This window comes from Mytilus edulis, chromosome 13 (genome assembly GCF_963676685.1).
Source record: "Mytilus edulis chromosome 13, xbMytEdul2.2, whole genome shotgun sequence".
NCBI classification, from domain to species: Eukaryota; Metazoa; Mollusca; class Bivalvia; order Mytilida; family Mytilidae; genus Mytilus; species Mytilus edulis.
Window position 1 is genome coordinate 27466715 of NC_092356.1, and position 17241 is coordinate 27483955.

Sequence of the window (17241 nt, forward strand, 5' to 3'; positions counted from 1 at the left end):
TATCTGCTATAAACAAGCCATATGTCCAGAATTGTTACCAACACATATCCAATATTTCACACATGGGCAGATGTTTCTTGTGTGAGTGTGAATACATGTGTATTATAATAAGCTGCTTTTCTAAAGCTCTAGTATTTGACATCAGTAATTAAATAGTAGCTATTAGCTATTTAATCATCAGTTTATATGGACTCGGTCATAGAATTAAGAAAAAAATGAATTGTATAACATTTACTCTATATCATATGAGTTAGATTATATGTCAATAGATAAAGTATAATATATGTTTGAGAAAAAAACCAGACACCAAAATGTTGGACAGACTGACTTATGAAAAGCTATACATTATGTTCACTCAGACACAGAAACAGTGAAATGAGTGAAAAACTCAACAACACAAAAAAACTAAAAATAAACTTTTAAAGATAAAAAAATAATACAGCCTTCAAAAATAGAATTTCATTCTTGTTCTCCCAGTCTTTGGCTTTATATATGCACTAAATATATAACATTTATTGAAATTCAGGATTCTCCCATACTGGAGTATTCAAATAAACATGATGAAATGAAATAGATTCTCTTAAAATATCCATTCATACAATGAAGGAAGTAGTAATGTCAAATACCCAATTATTTATGAGAAATAGTGAAAATCATAACTTCCTTGATCGAATGCTCATTTCCTGTATTTTGTGTATATTTCAATTCTTTGTCGATTCAGGACGGATTTATTTGTCTGGGATGAAGATGTTTTGAACAATGTAACAAAAGGTTTTTGTTTTAAGTTAGTTCATCCAAAAAAAAATTGCTTTGTCTTTGAAGCATGTCTCATGCTCTTTGTGTTGTTTTTCAGAAACCATCTGTCAAATTTTATTCTGAGTTTGATCTTGCACGCTTTGTGTCAATCTTTTTATGGCATTGTTGTTTACAGTTTAAGCTTTTCTATAAGAAAATCAATATGTTCACAAAAGAATTATCACCAATACCATGTTTTTCACAAACAAAATACCTATAATATCTTTTGTTAAAATTTTCACATTTCATTTTAAATACTAGCTTTTGTATGGTAGACTGGCTTTTGTGTTTCAAGTACAAAACCCTTGAGGCCACATTATACAAATATAAATGTAGTAACCATGGAGATTTTTAGATAAAAACACTCAGTCATTATCAATGTTCAGACAGCAGAGATATTGTTCAGTTAAATGAATGTAGGATGGTATGGACTTTTTACCTTGACAAGAAATTTGAGATAGGTGATCCTGAAGATATGGGGGCCGTCTCAGAATACTGTTTAGACAAGGAAGTTTTGTCAACACATTCAGATTAAGAACAAGTTTAGACTTTGGACCTGTGTATTTTGAAACTTCACTTGTGTGAATATGTAATTATGTTAATAAAAAATTTCTTGTCAGATAATTTGATAAAAATATTCTGATTAATGAGTTATTTATTCATCTGGAAGATTGCACACAAGAGTAATGACTTGTAAGACAACATTTCCTGTCCTTTATAATAGAAATACACTTATGTAAATTTTTTAAAGAGAGATCAGTTTTTCTTAAAAGAAAAAAAAGACAGATTTCAATATGACGTAAATTGAGCCAAGCAAATAACTAGAATGGTTTTCTAAAAGAAAAAGAAATGAATTCATGTATAATTTTTTTTTCTCGACTGTATAATGAATTCAGCCCTGAGTGTCTGCGTTGAATACAAAGGAATTCAAATTTGGAAAAGCCGTTATCTACTTTATATCTTTTTGTATGGCCATCTCCTTGTAGCCCATAACCTATTTGTGTTGGCTTTTTATGTGTGGAGGATCTCAAAATGGCTCTGCATTTATTTTTAAGTCAAATTTTTGTCCTAATATACTAAAACTAATAGAACGGGACTTGTTATATTATGATTTTTTGGAAATGAAGAATAAGTTTGTACCATTTTTTCTTCATAAAAATCTTCAAAGAGATGTTTAAAATTTAATCAGAATATTTTAATTTTAGTATTATGGTTATGGGACAAGCTCAGTTTAATGAATTCATATATTTAGCATATTGTTTACTTGTATGGTTAAACATTTCTTAAATATTCATTATATGACCTAAATTTTCTGGCTGTATTTTCCCATAGTTATTTTTGACCTTCAGCATTTAACTGTTCTTTTATGATAGAAAGTACAAGCAATTTATAAATGTATGACCTTTTGTCCTCTGGCTGTATTCAAATTGTGATGACATTTAAAATTTGCTGATGACAATATGTTAAAAATTTAGCCATGTATTTTGTCTCTCCATATATATATATATAGAGAGATTGTTAAATATAGATATATCATAGGTACATGTACTTCTTCTTTTTCTATATAGAAATTCACAAGTTTGTCAATGCAGCAGATATTTGTATACTGATAAAATTTTGTCAGTGCTGCGGATACACATGTAAAAATAACTTTTAAAACCTGGCCTCAGTGTTTCAGCACTTGAGAGACAAATCCTACATACAATCCTTCATGAAATTTGAATTTTGTTATATACTTAAAATTCTTTTGTCCACTTCTTCAGAGACCATGAAATACACAATATATACACAGAAAATGGTACCAAACCAAAAATAATATAATGAATCCTCATTATGGATGAAACCATAAAACTTTGAATTAACAGTATTTTAATTAAGAAAAAAGATTAAGGCTTACATTTGCAAGCAACCCCGAAAACCCATTAAAACATTAATGATCTATTTAAAAAAAATATCATATTTTGATGATGTGTCTGTATTTGTTTATTCTGTAGACTTAAATGTAGCAAATATAGGTAGAACCATGAATAACCCTATTTTATTTCTTTTTTTAGGCCTGAAGATGGTGAGGTGTATGAAGGGAGGGACTATTATTCCAGCCAGTTGGGACAGTATAATACAGGGTACACAGAGGAATACCAACGAGGCAGACCTCGTGATCGATTTCCACCACGTGGAGGAGGATTTAAACAATTTGACAGGTAATAAGAAAATTTGAATCGATTTTCATTAATTATTAGTTGCAGGACAAACAATTTTAACCACTTTTATTACAAATGGGCAAACCCTTTATGATTGATTTATGGGTGAAATAGGTTTATGTCTTATGTGAGTTGTTAAGTTTTTGTTCAGAACAAATGTACCAAAAAGCACTAGTGGAAGGATATTAAATGGCTTGCGGCACTTTCCGTTTCCATCCGAATAATTGCTTAGTGGTAGATGACATTGATCTGACAAGGCCTCATTACTGAGTCAGTTGCAAGTATGGCTGCCGTTCAATAGATAGATAAGATGGCGAAATAAGAATTTTGCATACAAATTTGACAAGCGGTCTCTGAGTTCTCAATTCTGATCATGACATGATCATTGATTTCCTGTAAGCTTAGTTCTGTATGCTCACTTTTGAATATTTTGACGGAGACTTAATATACAGCAAAAGGTCGTCAAGAATCATTAGATATGGTGTTTTAACATTTTGCATTTAAGTATGACAAGATTAAATCCTTGTGAGTTACTAAAGGCTTTAAGACCTACATTTTATGACAAAATGATGAGTGGACACAAATTTGCAATTCATGAAAATGTATGATAATAATCGTGCCTCTGGCTTTAAGCTATGTAGATGTATAAACTATATACAGCTTTGTACGGATCTGGAGAGGCTATGTCAATAAATTTCAAAGTTTAAATTAGAAAATTCTGTCTAGCTTTTCACAAAGAGTTAACCAGAAAAAATCAACTTCGTGTTAATTTTAATAAAAATAGATCAAACTAGTTTTCACTAGTTCTGAGATTTAATTGTGAGGTGTTATTCTATATTCTGAATCTTTGAATAATCATCCGATACAAAACCTATCCTTTAATGTATATGTAATGGACGTCATGTACATTTCATGTCAAACAAGTTTTACCCATTGCCAGAAAAACTCAATTGTAATTTGTCGCCTGCACTTTCAGACAAATTATTTTCTAATGGAACATGCCATTATTGGGAGATACTCTTTTTGATTTGTACCTATTCATCTCTGATGTACAGTATAGCCAGACATATATTTCGTCACACAAAAAAACATTTTCCTAAATTTAGCTTAACTTCCCCTATATAAATGCATTTAAAGACTAAAAGGTTGGGCGGTTCATTACAATGGATTCAATAAAATAACCATTTAAAGGCTTTTCTGAGAAGTTATCTGTTGCAAAAAACTCATTGTCATAACAACGGAAAGATTAATTTCCACAGTGAAATATAATTCTTTTGACAATAAAAGAAATAAATTCTGCAGAATTCCAACCCACATGTCTTCAATGATTGACAAATGCCAAATGTTATGTTGGAGAGAAACATTAAATTGGTCCTATTAAAGGTATGGTTTTGGTTTTGATGAATTATACATTATTGAAGACCGTCCGTGGAAGAAGCAGATTATTCCAATCCTTCTGAAATGACAAGTCATCAGTAACGTAATCAGTGAAGATATAATGGAAGCGACAGAATACGCTGCATCGGGTATGGATTTCCAATAACTTGTAACGCTGAGGTGGTATGTCGAAGATTACGGAATGCTGACTCAAAAATATAATCTGACATGTGGAAGCAAAAAAATTGTAATATTTCTGGTTTTTCTGACACTTACGGTGTGTAATTAGGCCTCAATAGCATTTGATAACCTTCTGTGTCGGAGGATAGGAAGCCAAGTTCTTTGAAGAAGGAAATTTGCCAAATCACTAACGTTGTCATGAGGAAAGCCAATTTGATGAGGGGAATTTTTCTTCCTAATTATTTTCAAGGATTGTATATATAGATCAATGCTTGCAGAATCACTGATGGTGGATTTCATATTATAATTCTGTTATATAAATTAAATGCTTGCTTGAAGCTGAAATCTACATTTCCACAAACTTTTTTCTCATGCATATTTTTTTTTTGTATTCTCCAAACAATTCATATCACCTCCTATTTCAACTTACTGCTATTGAGAGGAGGGATGTGCCATTGATTTAATAGCATTCAAAAATGTGTGTTATCATTTTATTCAGCGTCTGTGAGAATTATTTACATTAACTCTGTGAACAAACACATCTTTTGTGGGAATAGATATTTTTAGCAGGATTCTTTCATATCATGCTTTCAATGAGCTTGGAAATCTAACATTGGCTTTTTTCTCTTCAATCCTGAATTGTAGCCTTTTAACAATTTTATTTCGTTTGTATAAGGTTTAATGTATGTGCCAGGCCAGTCTTTTGTTAGAATTGTGTCGAATGATTGAATTAAAATAGATGCATTGAATTTAAGCTAATTTAAATTCTAACTGTCAATACAGAATTTGAGTAAACAGGTTTTTGCTTTCACACTTGGTAAAATTAATTCAGAGATAGGCTTAAATCAGGCGTTAGAAACCGTTGGACTGTGAACTTTTAAAGTTCTTTCACAAGGTATTTTTTTTACTCATAATAAGTTGGATTTTCTCATTAAAATGTGGTTATATACATTTGTATCATGGTTTCAAGGATTATAGAAAAATGAAGAATATTTCATGCATAAATGGTCAAATATGTGGATAATCGCAATGCAAGCTGTTTAACTTTATGTGAACTGTCAACCGATATTTTGGAGTTATTTACACATATTGAATGTAATGTGACATGTCAGTGGCCGTAACAATCCTCGAGTAGGTATCCTTTTGGTGTAGTTTTTTTCTTCGATACCAGTAAAAGATATTTTAATGCTGTCGTAAATAATTTATGAGTTGTTATTTAAAGTAACCTTGTGTTATAATTGGAATGAAAGAATTCATGGAATTTGCAATGGAAATAATAGATTTTTGTGAAATATGCATGAAACAATGTAAGGCAGATATACATAAAAAAAATGTATACATAAATACCTGAAAATTGGGAAACACTAAATATACTCAAAAATTGAATCGTAATTTAAAAAAAAAGAAGAATAAACTTGAAAACTTAAATGGATTGTATGCCAAGTTGCATTTTTTTTCATTCATTAAAACATTTTAATTCTGAACTTACAATATTTAAGTACTGTAGTCTAGATGTACATGTTACTGTTGTAGTGTCCTGATACTTGTGAGTCAAATGTTTACGATGTTGTTAAAAGGAAATACACAGCTATGAAAATTGTATTTTGTCTTGTTTTAGGGGAGGACATCACCAATGGACAGCTGGTAGACGATTTGGAGAAGGTCACAGGTCAAATTCATCGAGCGATCGAGATGCCTTTGAAAAGCCAAGACCTCCACAATCACCTGCAAGATCAACATCACAGACAAGCAGAAAAAGTCCAAAAATGAAGCGAAAGCAATCAAATTCTACTAGTCGTTCAAGGTCGGGGTCATCAGATTCAAGTTCAAGTAGTAGCTATAGTGATTCGTCCTCAGACAGCAGCAGGTCAAGGTCAAAATCTGGAAGGTAAGTACAGCAAATGCTTTTGTTTGTATGTATATTAAATGTAGTCTTGTGCATCAAAAATAAGTATTTGTGACCTATTATTAATTTTCATTGACTTTAAAATTATGTCAAAATGCCTGTTTTTCTTTGTTAAATGTGGACAATTAATAGGTCATACACAGATATCTTATGGTTTTGTAACAAAATAGTAAAGAACATGTATATTAGAAGGAAGACACCTATGGAAAAGTCAATAATGTGTATTTTGGTATCATTGTCCTTGGTAATTAAAGGTGAATATTTGATAGGAGCTACTGAATCGGGTAAGGGATTTTCATTTCTTTCAAAAGTTATCTTTGATATCTTTAAAATATATTGATTAAATAACTCACTGCAGTGAAATTTGTGTATAAAATAAATATGGTGTTACAATCCAGTCATGTTTTGTAGCAGGAGTGGTTCTCGTGCAGGCAGATCCAAATTACCGTCCACAGGGTCACAGGTCAAGTCAGGGAGGTCAAGGTCACAAGAATCGATAGGTAGTGACAACACAGAAACTACAGAGGGTGGAGGTCGCCCACATGGTATTAGAATAACCAACCTTCCTGGCAGATCTAGTGGTAAGTAGTTACTCTATTTATACTACAGTTACTCTATATTTATACTACAGTTACACCCTCTTTATACTGCAAATACTCCCCTATTCATTCTACAGTTACTTCTTATTTATACTAGTTGCTCTCTATTTATACTGCAGTAACACATCTTGAATGACATGCATTTGTTTGTGGGGGTTCAGATTTTGTGGGTCCAAGGTCAGGGACTTGTCTTTTCTAGGAGAAGACTTTTAAAGGATTTATTTTGCTATTTGTGCTATTACAGAAATAAAGTGTATTGGACAAGAAGTTAAAATATATTTACTTGTCCGGTAGAATTTTGGACAAGCAGGTCAAGTGGGACATGATATTTGTCTTATCCTATGTAACTGTTGTCTATCAAGGGCAACACATTTTACCAATAAATGTATGACCTTTATGGCACAGTAAACTTTGAAGATCTTTTAATGTCAATTCAGAAATTAGAATGCAAATAGGCAATACATATGGTGTAATGTAAGATTAATGAGGCAATTAATCAGGTTTCAATACATGATGAAATGCATTATATTACAGGCAAAAATTAAGTCACTTTTTCCGCAGAAATGCAAACATCACATAATACTCTGGTATGAAATTACAGTTTTATTGGGGGATTTTAAATAGATTTATGTGGAAAGAAATTAGAAAAATTGGGTTTGAGGTGTTGTGTGAGTTAGAAGTTAAATTCTTTTAATGGATTTTATGATGTATCTGATCTTTACAAATAGTTTCTACATGTTCCAGTTCTAAAAATAAATTTACATAAAGAAATTTTGCTTTCAAATGTTGTTTATGATAATACGGAGAAATATAAATCCTCTTATATTAAAGCCTTGTTTGTTGTTAGACTATCTTGAACAGGTACTTAAAATAAGATACATTTTTCCTTAGTAGAACATATTTAAAAACCTGAATCTTTGCCAAGACCTAGTACATCTGTTAAATACAGAGACAAGCTCAGGGCTAGAAGTGTTTTTGTTCAACAGGGAAATAATTGGCACAGAATGTTAAGGTTCTGGTGGGGGATCTATTTTTTTCTCATTTTTTGGCAAGGAAATTGGCATGTAGTAAGAATATTAATTAGTGAGGTTCACTACAGGGAAAACATCTTAATGGATTATTCAGATTATGTATGTTTAAAGTTGGAAGGGAATTAATGTATATGTAAATAAGCTACTTATTTGTTAAGGAAGACATGTGTATTTTATATATGTATTTTGCACATGAGTAATACAGATTAATGTCAAAATTTACAATAGACTGAAAATGAAATGCAGGTTGAAGCATAATATAAATATAAAAAATTAAGTCACCATTATATCAAACTGGGATATTTCTTTATATAAATTTTACAAACATGAAACAAATCGTATGCAAGAAATGGTTACATTTAACACATAAGAAATAAAAAATCTCCAATGTTGCCTTGTTTCTTGTACAGCAAAAAATTCAGTACTTTAATAATAAAGAAAAAATCCAGATATTAGCCTTGAGAAAGACTTTTGTATTTGTTTCAGTAACTCCATTTCAGTTAATGTTGATTTTAAAATGGGAAATTTCATTTAACCCTTCTCTACTGTTTTTGCTTCAATAATACTGTCTTCAGACTGGGTTCAAAATATTTTGGGTCTAGGGTTTGGGACCTTATTTTTCTTGCAGGAAACCCTATTTCTAATTACAAAGTCAATATGATTTAAGTTGAATTTAATTTAATATGTTTACACCAAGTAAAATATCACCCATTTGCTTCACTGATGCTTTTATACAGGACCTTTCATAATTTAAGTTTAAATTTGAATCTGGACACTGTATTCCATCTTATATCATTTATTTTCATTTTACAGACACCAGCTTACGAGATGGACTTTTCCATGAGTATAAAAAGTACGGAAAAGTGAATGCTGTGCAGATCTCAGGAAATGGGGATGGTCGGTACGCTATCGTCAGCTTCAAAAAGTCGGAAGATGCTCGTAAAGCAAATGTTGCCTCTCAGGACAAAAGATTCTTTGGTGCAAATATCAGAGTATCGGAGCATGAGGGCATAGGTATGTTATCAATTTGGAAGATTGAGTAAATGGCTTGATTTCATTTGAAAACTTTCTGGACAATTCTTCTAAAAAATGAATTAGAAGATCTTTCAAATTTTGAATAACTTTTTTGGTGAATACTTGACTTTGTGAATGTTTGTGGGTTTTACTCCTTGTTAAAGTCTGTAAAGTTATCGGATAGTTTTATCATTGACAATCATACCACACCTCCATATTTCTATATTATATAATTTTAGATGTTGATGACGCAGAATTCCGTCCCCCAGAAGCTGAGCTGGATGAACACCACCCTAAAGCTACTAGGACATTATTTGTTGGTAATTTGGAGAAAGAAATCACCATGGAAGAATTGAAGGACATGTTTTCTAAATATGGAGACATTTTGGTAGGTTGAATTTTTGTGTACACCAACACTGTACACCAACTTTTATCGACAGCAATTTATCAAATAACTGTTATCACTAGGAAAAGAAGAAAAAGGATTATAAATTGTATCAAGTGTAGAAAACTTCGGATTTTCTTTATCATGTTTATATCAAATGAACAACCCGTTTATAAAATCATGAAAAAATGGACTCAAATCAACTAGAAATGACTAAATGCTAAAATAGTGTCCTTGAATAAAAGTCCAGGTTACTTGTTCAAACAAAGGAATAATTTGAATTAATGTGAATGCAGTTTGATTCAGATACGTTAATTCATTATTAGACCAAAGTCTAGCGATATTCAAAAGACGTTCAAAATCGGTCGCTGTCTGGGGTTTGAGTTTTACGCCTTTATACAACTTGTATTGTATATGATCAATGTATGGCTTCTAAGGCAATTCTAAAGTGTGCTAGATTTTCATTTAAAATGAAATGTTGAAAGTTAAAGTGTATTTTGCCTGAATAAAGACTGAGTTGAATATTGATCCTTAAAATTGGACCATAGAATGTTATGTTCTGATGGATCTTAAAAAATTTTAGCGATAACTTTATAAAGATTTTTGATTTATGTATCAAAATTTTGATTTGATTATAAATCACGGTCTTTCCAGTTTTGATCTAATGGATTTTAAATTAATGCATTAATAAAATATTGTTTAATGAATTGATTACCCATTTATGGCCAGAAGGGATGAGATTTTGATTGCCGCCAAAACTTTTAAAAGGTAGCCATTTAAAAAAAAATTGCTGACAAAGCCATGTCTCAGCAATTCAAGTTAAACATAAGAAATGAAGTCAAACACAAAAAGCGTGTTCTTTTGTATTCAATGTATTATGGAAGACCTAAAAACACAATTATGACTGGATGAACACTGATTTCCAGTTCAGTGCTAATTTGTACATTGTTTAGAAAGTTTCCGCTTACATGTCAAAATTGAAATGAATAAGTCAAATCACAGTGAAATGAAATTAAGATAATGAAATTTTACTTGGAGAATTTCTATAAACTTGAAAAGACCTTGAATCTCATAGCTAAAGTACAGATAGACGAATACATAAAATTTTCATATTTAAAGACGATTTTTATGGTTTATGAATTTTGTATATATACATGATATACATTTATGGTTCATTTAATATAAGTTATGAGTTTAATATGAATTTAAATGATATTGGAATGACTGAATTGACTTATTTCTATATGCTGTGGGACAAATAGGAATAAACTTGTGACATTTTCATAAATATTTTATTAGTTTTCTGATAAAATTGCTAAACTATGATAAATAGGATCTGTTTTTTGGCTTTTAAGCTTAAATTTAAGACTAAAAATAGTTCAGGATGTTATTTTGAATTAATGAACCTTCTTAGTAAAATAAAGTAGTCATGAGTAACAATAATAAATTAGTTATGAAGTTGTAACCACGTAACAGGATATTTATTTAAGGTAGTATTTATGATAAACAATAAAAATTGTCAGAAAGGAAAACAAATTCAAAATAATTAAATGTTAAGTTGAAAAAAAAGAGTACAAAAAATAGAAATGAATTCTTTTAATGAAGAACATAATAAAAAAATTTGATACCTTAAAAATTGCCAGATTAAATGAATATCTTTTACGGTCAACCTACATTTAGTATTAAGATTTGTGAAAGACCTTTAGTCCATAAATGATAGTAAAATATAAATACATATTTTCTCTCTTGTTACTGATCCCCAAACTTAGGTCTATCCTTGTGACATAAACGAAGCAGAATTTAAAAAAAAAGATGGACCCTTTTCTCCTGCAGATTTTTATGTGACTTCTTTTAGCCCCCATGATAATATTTTGTGTTTTTATTTTGTTTTTAGGACATTGATGTAAAAAGACAAGGTGCAATATCAGCCTACTCGTTCATCCAGTTTACAGATATAAGGAGCGTAGTGAAAGCTCTCAGGGCTCTGGATGGTGAAACCATGGGAGGAATGAAATTAAAGGTACGTACTGGGGTCTCAATTAATAGTGGTCTGAGGTGTATCAACTTTTAACACCAAAGTAGGACCTTAAATTTGTAAAAGGCAAAATTCTTGAACATTTCATTGATGAAAGTCTGAGGTCTATAAACTTTTATTGCCAAAGTTGGACCTTAAATTTGATTAATGCAGAAATTTTGAACATTATATTGATGAGAGTAATTTTAAACACCCAACCTTCCATCTACAAGTGATTCCCTGATTTGTAAATCAAATTGGTACAGGATATTTTACTTTCACTTGACTGGTTGTTAAGAGTTCATATTTTTTGTGTTACTGACATAACTGAGGTTTTTAAACTTAATTTGACATGAATTTTAAAGTACAAATTTGTCGCACACACAAAAGCAAGGAACACACCTTCTTGACGTGTGAATGCGCTCGAATCAATATATAAAATAAAGGGATTCATCTTTGCTTATGAGATATATTGGAGAAGACGTAATTGAATTGATTTATGTACATACTTGGAGAATTAGATAAAACCTATGGATTTGTTAGTGTTATAAAAATCCTGTCTTTAATGCATAATATGAATATTACATGAATTTTTTGCTGGCCTGACAAGAATTTTCAATAATGCCTATAGAAAAAAATCTATACAAAAATTCGTTATACTGACTGGCTTGTAAGATTAGTGCAGTGTATTTCCTGAGCTAACATTAATTTATTGGCTTAAATCAGGAAAGCTTATTAAAAGTAATTTTTAAATGCGTCCTTGTATGCTGAACGAAAAATTAATATTGTCAGGAAGTTTATAGTTATATGTGTATCCACTATTATGTTGGCCCCTTAGGTCACAGAGAGAGTACTTCCTGTAAACAAGTGGTTTGGAAACGATTCAAATATTTATTCTAGTTAATAATCGATGATAAAGAGAATTTGGAGTTGTCGATCGGTAGAAAAACCACATGGGAAAGTAATTTTTTGGGTCGTTATATTTTGTGTTATTAAAAAATTAAAAAACAGGATGCAGGATTTTGATATTGATGCTTGATTTTAGCAATTTGAGGTATTGATGATATATTTCTAAATGAGTTTTACAAATGCTGCATTTGGAGAATGCATATATTGAAATGTAATTCTGCATAGTTTTGTGTGTAGATCTAGATAAAACAAGGAAGATTTTTCATACTAATGACAATAAAGCAATAGATAGCTTTGTTGATAAAACATTTGCATTTTAAAGAAATTTTACATTTGTTGTTCTTTTTCAAAGATATTTGTTGAAAATGGAGAATATTAGGAGTGGTATATTTTACAATGATTAAAATTGTTATTTGAATTATGTATGACATTTCGGAATTTAAGTGACTATAATTTTTATGAAATTAAAGTTATTTAGTGTATTAAAGAGGTAATTAGTTCAGGAGTCTAACGATCGTTCTAAATTTATTACTTGCTGAAGCCTGTTGCGGAGGTTTATCTGATTATCGAAAAATATTTGTCTATGGATTGGAAAATCAAATAATTTGTTCTCCTTTTAGAGATAGTACATCCGTATAAGTATTATTGTGGATTATTGATATTTTTTAACGAAGCTACTAGCTGGATTGAAATCTATACCACAGTTTCATATTCTGTTCGAGCTAATTATTCATGATTTTCTGACGTATTTATTTGTTCTTTGATAACACCTACTAGACATATAATACTTGTAAATAAAAAATGGGCATTTATGTGTCCTTCTTGTGTTACATTTCGTGAAAAAATCTGTTCTGACTAGGTTAAATGTCTTTGGTTATTGATGCACATGAAGTGGATTTTTGTCATCCAATATTTAATCATATGATATTGATTATTTCATATTCTCTGATTTATGATATTGATTTTATGGACATTTTATTATATTTGAGGTTTTTTCAATTTTGTTTAGTCATCATTTTTGTTACGCAATTTTCTCCTTTTAGACATCAGACAGGATTGACCAAAAAGAAATTTTAAAGTTTGATTTTTTATATTTTTCAGCTTGGTTTTGGAAAGAGTATGCCAACAAACTGTGTCTGGGTGGACAACTTAGCCGACACTGTTCAGGAGAAATTCCTCTTCAGACAATTCAATCGCTATGGCCCAGTGTCTAACATGGTCATTGACAGAGAACGAGGCAAAGCTCTTATTTTCTTCAGTAGTCTAGAAAGTGCACAGTTTGCTCTCAGTGAAATGAGGAATAGAATCTTAAACGGCCAGAAAATTCAGGTAATTAGTAAAACTTGTATAGATATGACATAGGGATGTGTGGTATGATTGCTGTTGAGACAAATATCCAGCAGAGCTAAATTGACGCAGATATTAGCATGTTTGCACATTTCAAAAAGTGAACTTGTTGTAGTACATTGGGGTACACTTCTGTAAATAGAGAAAAGAGAAGTAGAAAGTTTTCACAGCAACCTTACATCATATCAACCCTTAATCTTTACTGCTCTTCAAAAAAGCAGGTAGTTTTTTTTTGTCAAAGCCATTTTTCTGAGTCGGTAAGTTTTGTAACATTGACTTTCATTTCTTCAGTCAATGTATATTTTTTCGGCAAGTGAGTTTTCTTTGAGGGGGAAAATGGCACCACCCCAATTTTAATGTGTAGTACAATTATTTAGTTTTTTTGGAACAAATAGTTTGATTTAGCAATTGTTTTAGTACTAGTTACCATTATGTAGAAAATTGTTCTAAAAGCAAATAATATAGAAAACATAAGAAAATTAACCTTTTCTTTATAATTATCAGGTCTTAGTTAAATAAGTGCAATGATACGAAATACAATTTTTTTTTTATAAGAATTACAGCTTGTTATTTTAAAAATACATCTTATAGTAGATATAATTTTTGATACCCAAGAGAATTCTATTTTTGTTAGAAATCATTTTAGTACTGGGGAGAATTGCCTAACACCGATCTTTGATAACCTCATCTTTTTTCCTTGGTCCTTTGTGTCTTGTCAGTTATAACATCTTCCTGGAATCTTAAATGTGAAAAGTGGTTAAGAAAAAAATGCTTTTAGATTGCCATGGTTACCAAGTAACTTGATAATTGTATTTTGCAATAAACACCTGTCATAAGCCTGACATTTGAGATCAAAGATCAAATTATTGATGAACGTCCATTTTCTAGCAATAAGTAGCGAGACCATTTCTACGCCAAGCTATCTAATTTTTATGTCGTGTTTTTCTATCTCGCTGAGAAAGGATTAATGAATGTATGTTACGTAAGTTTGTTTTAAGAATGGCATGTCTTATGGCGTTATAAACAGATATATTGATTTTGTGTTTTCGTTGGAGCTTGGAAGAAAATCGTGGGATTTTATCGTGCAGAATGTAGATCAAAATGAGGAAATTTTTTTCCCCGTCAAATTTTAATTACAATAAGATAATATCTTCCTGGTTTGAGAGGTATATTTTCATGTTAATGACTTGTATTGAGTAAAGTATTTAGTGATGCCAGGAACTAGGCTTATAGAGATATTTATTCTACTAATTTGTTAAATTGATAAATTGTACATATATCTACTGTTAGAGCACATAATGTTACTTTGAATTCATTCATATTTGTGGATTCTTATTTTTTGGATTGAGGAAATCTTGCATTGGATATTCCTTTCATGGTTTTGTTGAATCACTGCATAGAACTATATGGAAAATTTTGATTATTCAAATTCGTGGTTTACCTGTATACACGAAATCCACGAAAATCGGTATCAAACGAAAAATGACAAATCCATAGTAATGAATTGTACATATATATTATTTACTGTCAATTGAATATAGGTTTCTAAAAAAATTACGAAAATCTTCATTTACCATGTTTTCCTTGTAGAAAAAATGTTATGGATGATTACAATTTTTTGCTCTTTTGTTTTTCCAGATTGATTTTGGTAGCAGAGACTGCCAGACGGATTTCTATGACAAAATGGAAAAATCTGGTCAGTTGAAGCCTGGACAGAGGTCAAGTGTAACTTACCAGAGACAAACAAGTGATACCCAGCGACCAGAGAGGTAGGTCATTTATCTGTTGTCAAATGGAATAAATAAAAAAAAGAAGGTGTAGTATGATTGGCAATGAGACAACTCTCCACAAGAGACAAAATGACGCAGAAATTAACAACTAAAGTCATGTTAGAGGGACTTATTTCAATTTAGAAGGAAATACTAGGGGCCTCTGAAATCTTTCAATTGGTGTTTAAATCCATTAAATAAAAAATGTACAATGCTACAGTAGAATTGCTTGAGTTTGTATAAAGTACAATGGAGTTAACTTTTCTTGTTTGCCAAGTGGAATGACTCTTACTGTTGGACCAGTTTGGCTGTATGTTTAAAATAGATATTAGAATAATTTGTGGTTCATGAAACAAACAGGGAAATCTGAATTTTAGCCATGAAGATATCTATGTTATATAATTTCTCATTGTCTTAATTACTAAGTAACCTTTTCAAGATTGATTTATGTCATTGTATGTATGAATAAAAAAGCTGTAAAAAAATCATCAACCCCAAAATGACAACTATTTATGTTATTATGAAAGAGAAAAGATTTTTTTTTATATCACAAACAATGAAGCGATAAAAAGTCTGAACTATTTTTGAATATATGTTTAAAATATATCCATGTTTATGTAAAGGGACCTTTGAGCAAATTCTGATTGATATAGTAGAATGTTATTGTTTGTCAAGTTTTCTCACCTGCCAGGTAAACAACCTTTGGGAACATAAAGCCTTGACATTAATCAGATTGTCTGGTTTTTTTATAAGACTATTTTTAAACTTTCAAATTGTTACGCAATCATTTTCATGATGAGTTGAATTTATTTTATATTTACCATTATGTTAAAATAAAAATAAAAAAAATAGAATAACCCCCCCCCCCCCCCAAAAAAAAAACATCAAGAAAACTGGCAATACATGTACTGGGGAAAGAGGCCTAACTCTAATGACAATTTCAATATGGCTTTTAATCTGCGGTTGATTCATAGTTAATTGTTATAACAAATTTTTAGTGGGTTGAAGGAAAATAGCATGTTGGTTGATATTTATTTTCTATATACAAATCTATAGAAAATTTTTATACTGTTAAACATTTAAATTATGGTTCAAACAAACCCAGTAAATCCACCAAAAAAATAGAACTTATAATAAATACAATTTTGTATTTCAGGGGCAGAGGTAAATTTCCATTTCCTAGAGGAAGAGGTTTTGTCAGAGGTGGGCGTGGCGGTCGATACATTGCTGGCCACACTGCGGGATATGGCGGTAAAGAATACCATGAGGATTACAAATGGCAAAGGTAATACACCATTTAAATCAATTTGTTCAGATATGAAAAAAAAAAGATGATACGGTATGATTGCCAATGAAACAACTCTCCACAAGAGACCAAATGACATAGAAATTAACAACTTTAGGTCACTAACAGCCTTCAACAATGAGCAAAGCCTATACCGCATAACGGCTATAAAAGGCCCAGAAATAACAAATGTAAAACAAATCAAAACCAAAAAAATAAAACACAGCCTAATTTAGAATTTTTTAAGGAAAAACATATCTGACCAAATATATGATATGAATATAGGAGATGTGGAGTATATGTCAATGAGAAACCTTCAACAATGAACAAAACCATTAAATGAGCTCTTTGGAGATTGACTGTAAATTTTATTGATTGCTTTTACATAGTAGTATAGGCCATTGCTCTTTACGCCTCCAGAATCACTCG

The 17241-nt window shown here is 30.7% G+C and overlaps 1 protein-coding gene across 4 annotated transcripts in view; it reads left to right on the top strand.

Moving 5' to 3' along the window:
* LOC139502191 (protein split ends-like) overlaps nt 1-17241 on the top strand; it is a 60625-nt gene that overhangs the window by 22291 nt on the left and 21093 nt on the right. Inside the window, exons 3-11 of one of the 4 annotated variants that reach the window (XM_071291611.1) lie at nt 2850-2996; nt 6172-6441; nt 6874-7040; nt 8903-9103; nt 9343-9491; nt 11383-11508; nt 13513-13740; nt 15397-15527; nt 16684-16812. In XM_071291611.1, coding sequence (XP_071147712.1) covers nt 2850-2996; nt 6172-6441; nt 6874-7040; nt 8903-9103; nt 9343-9491; nt 11383-11508; nt 13513-13740; nt 15397-15527; nt 16684-16812 — 1548 coding nt within the window. Of the gene's footprint in view, nt 1-2849; nt 2997-5341; nt 5685-6171; nt 6442-6870; nt 7041-8902; nt 9104-9342; nt 9492-11382; nt 11509-13512; nt 13741-15396; nt 15528-16683; nt 16813-17241 lie in introns of those variants that run through there. The other 3 variants (XM_071291610.1, XM_071291614.1, XM_071291612.1) reach the window with 3 other exon arrangements.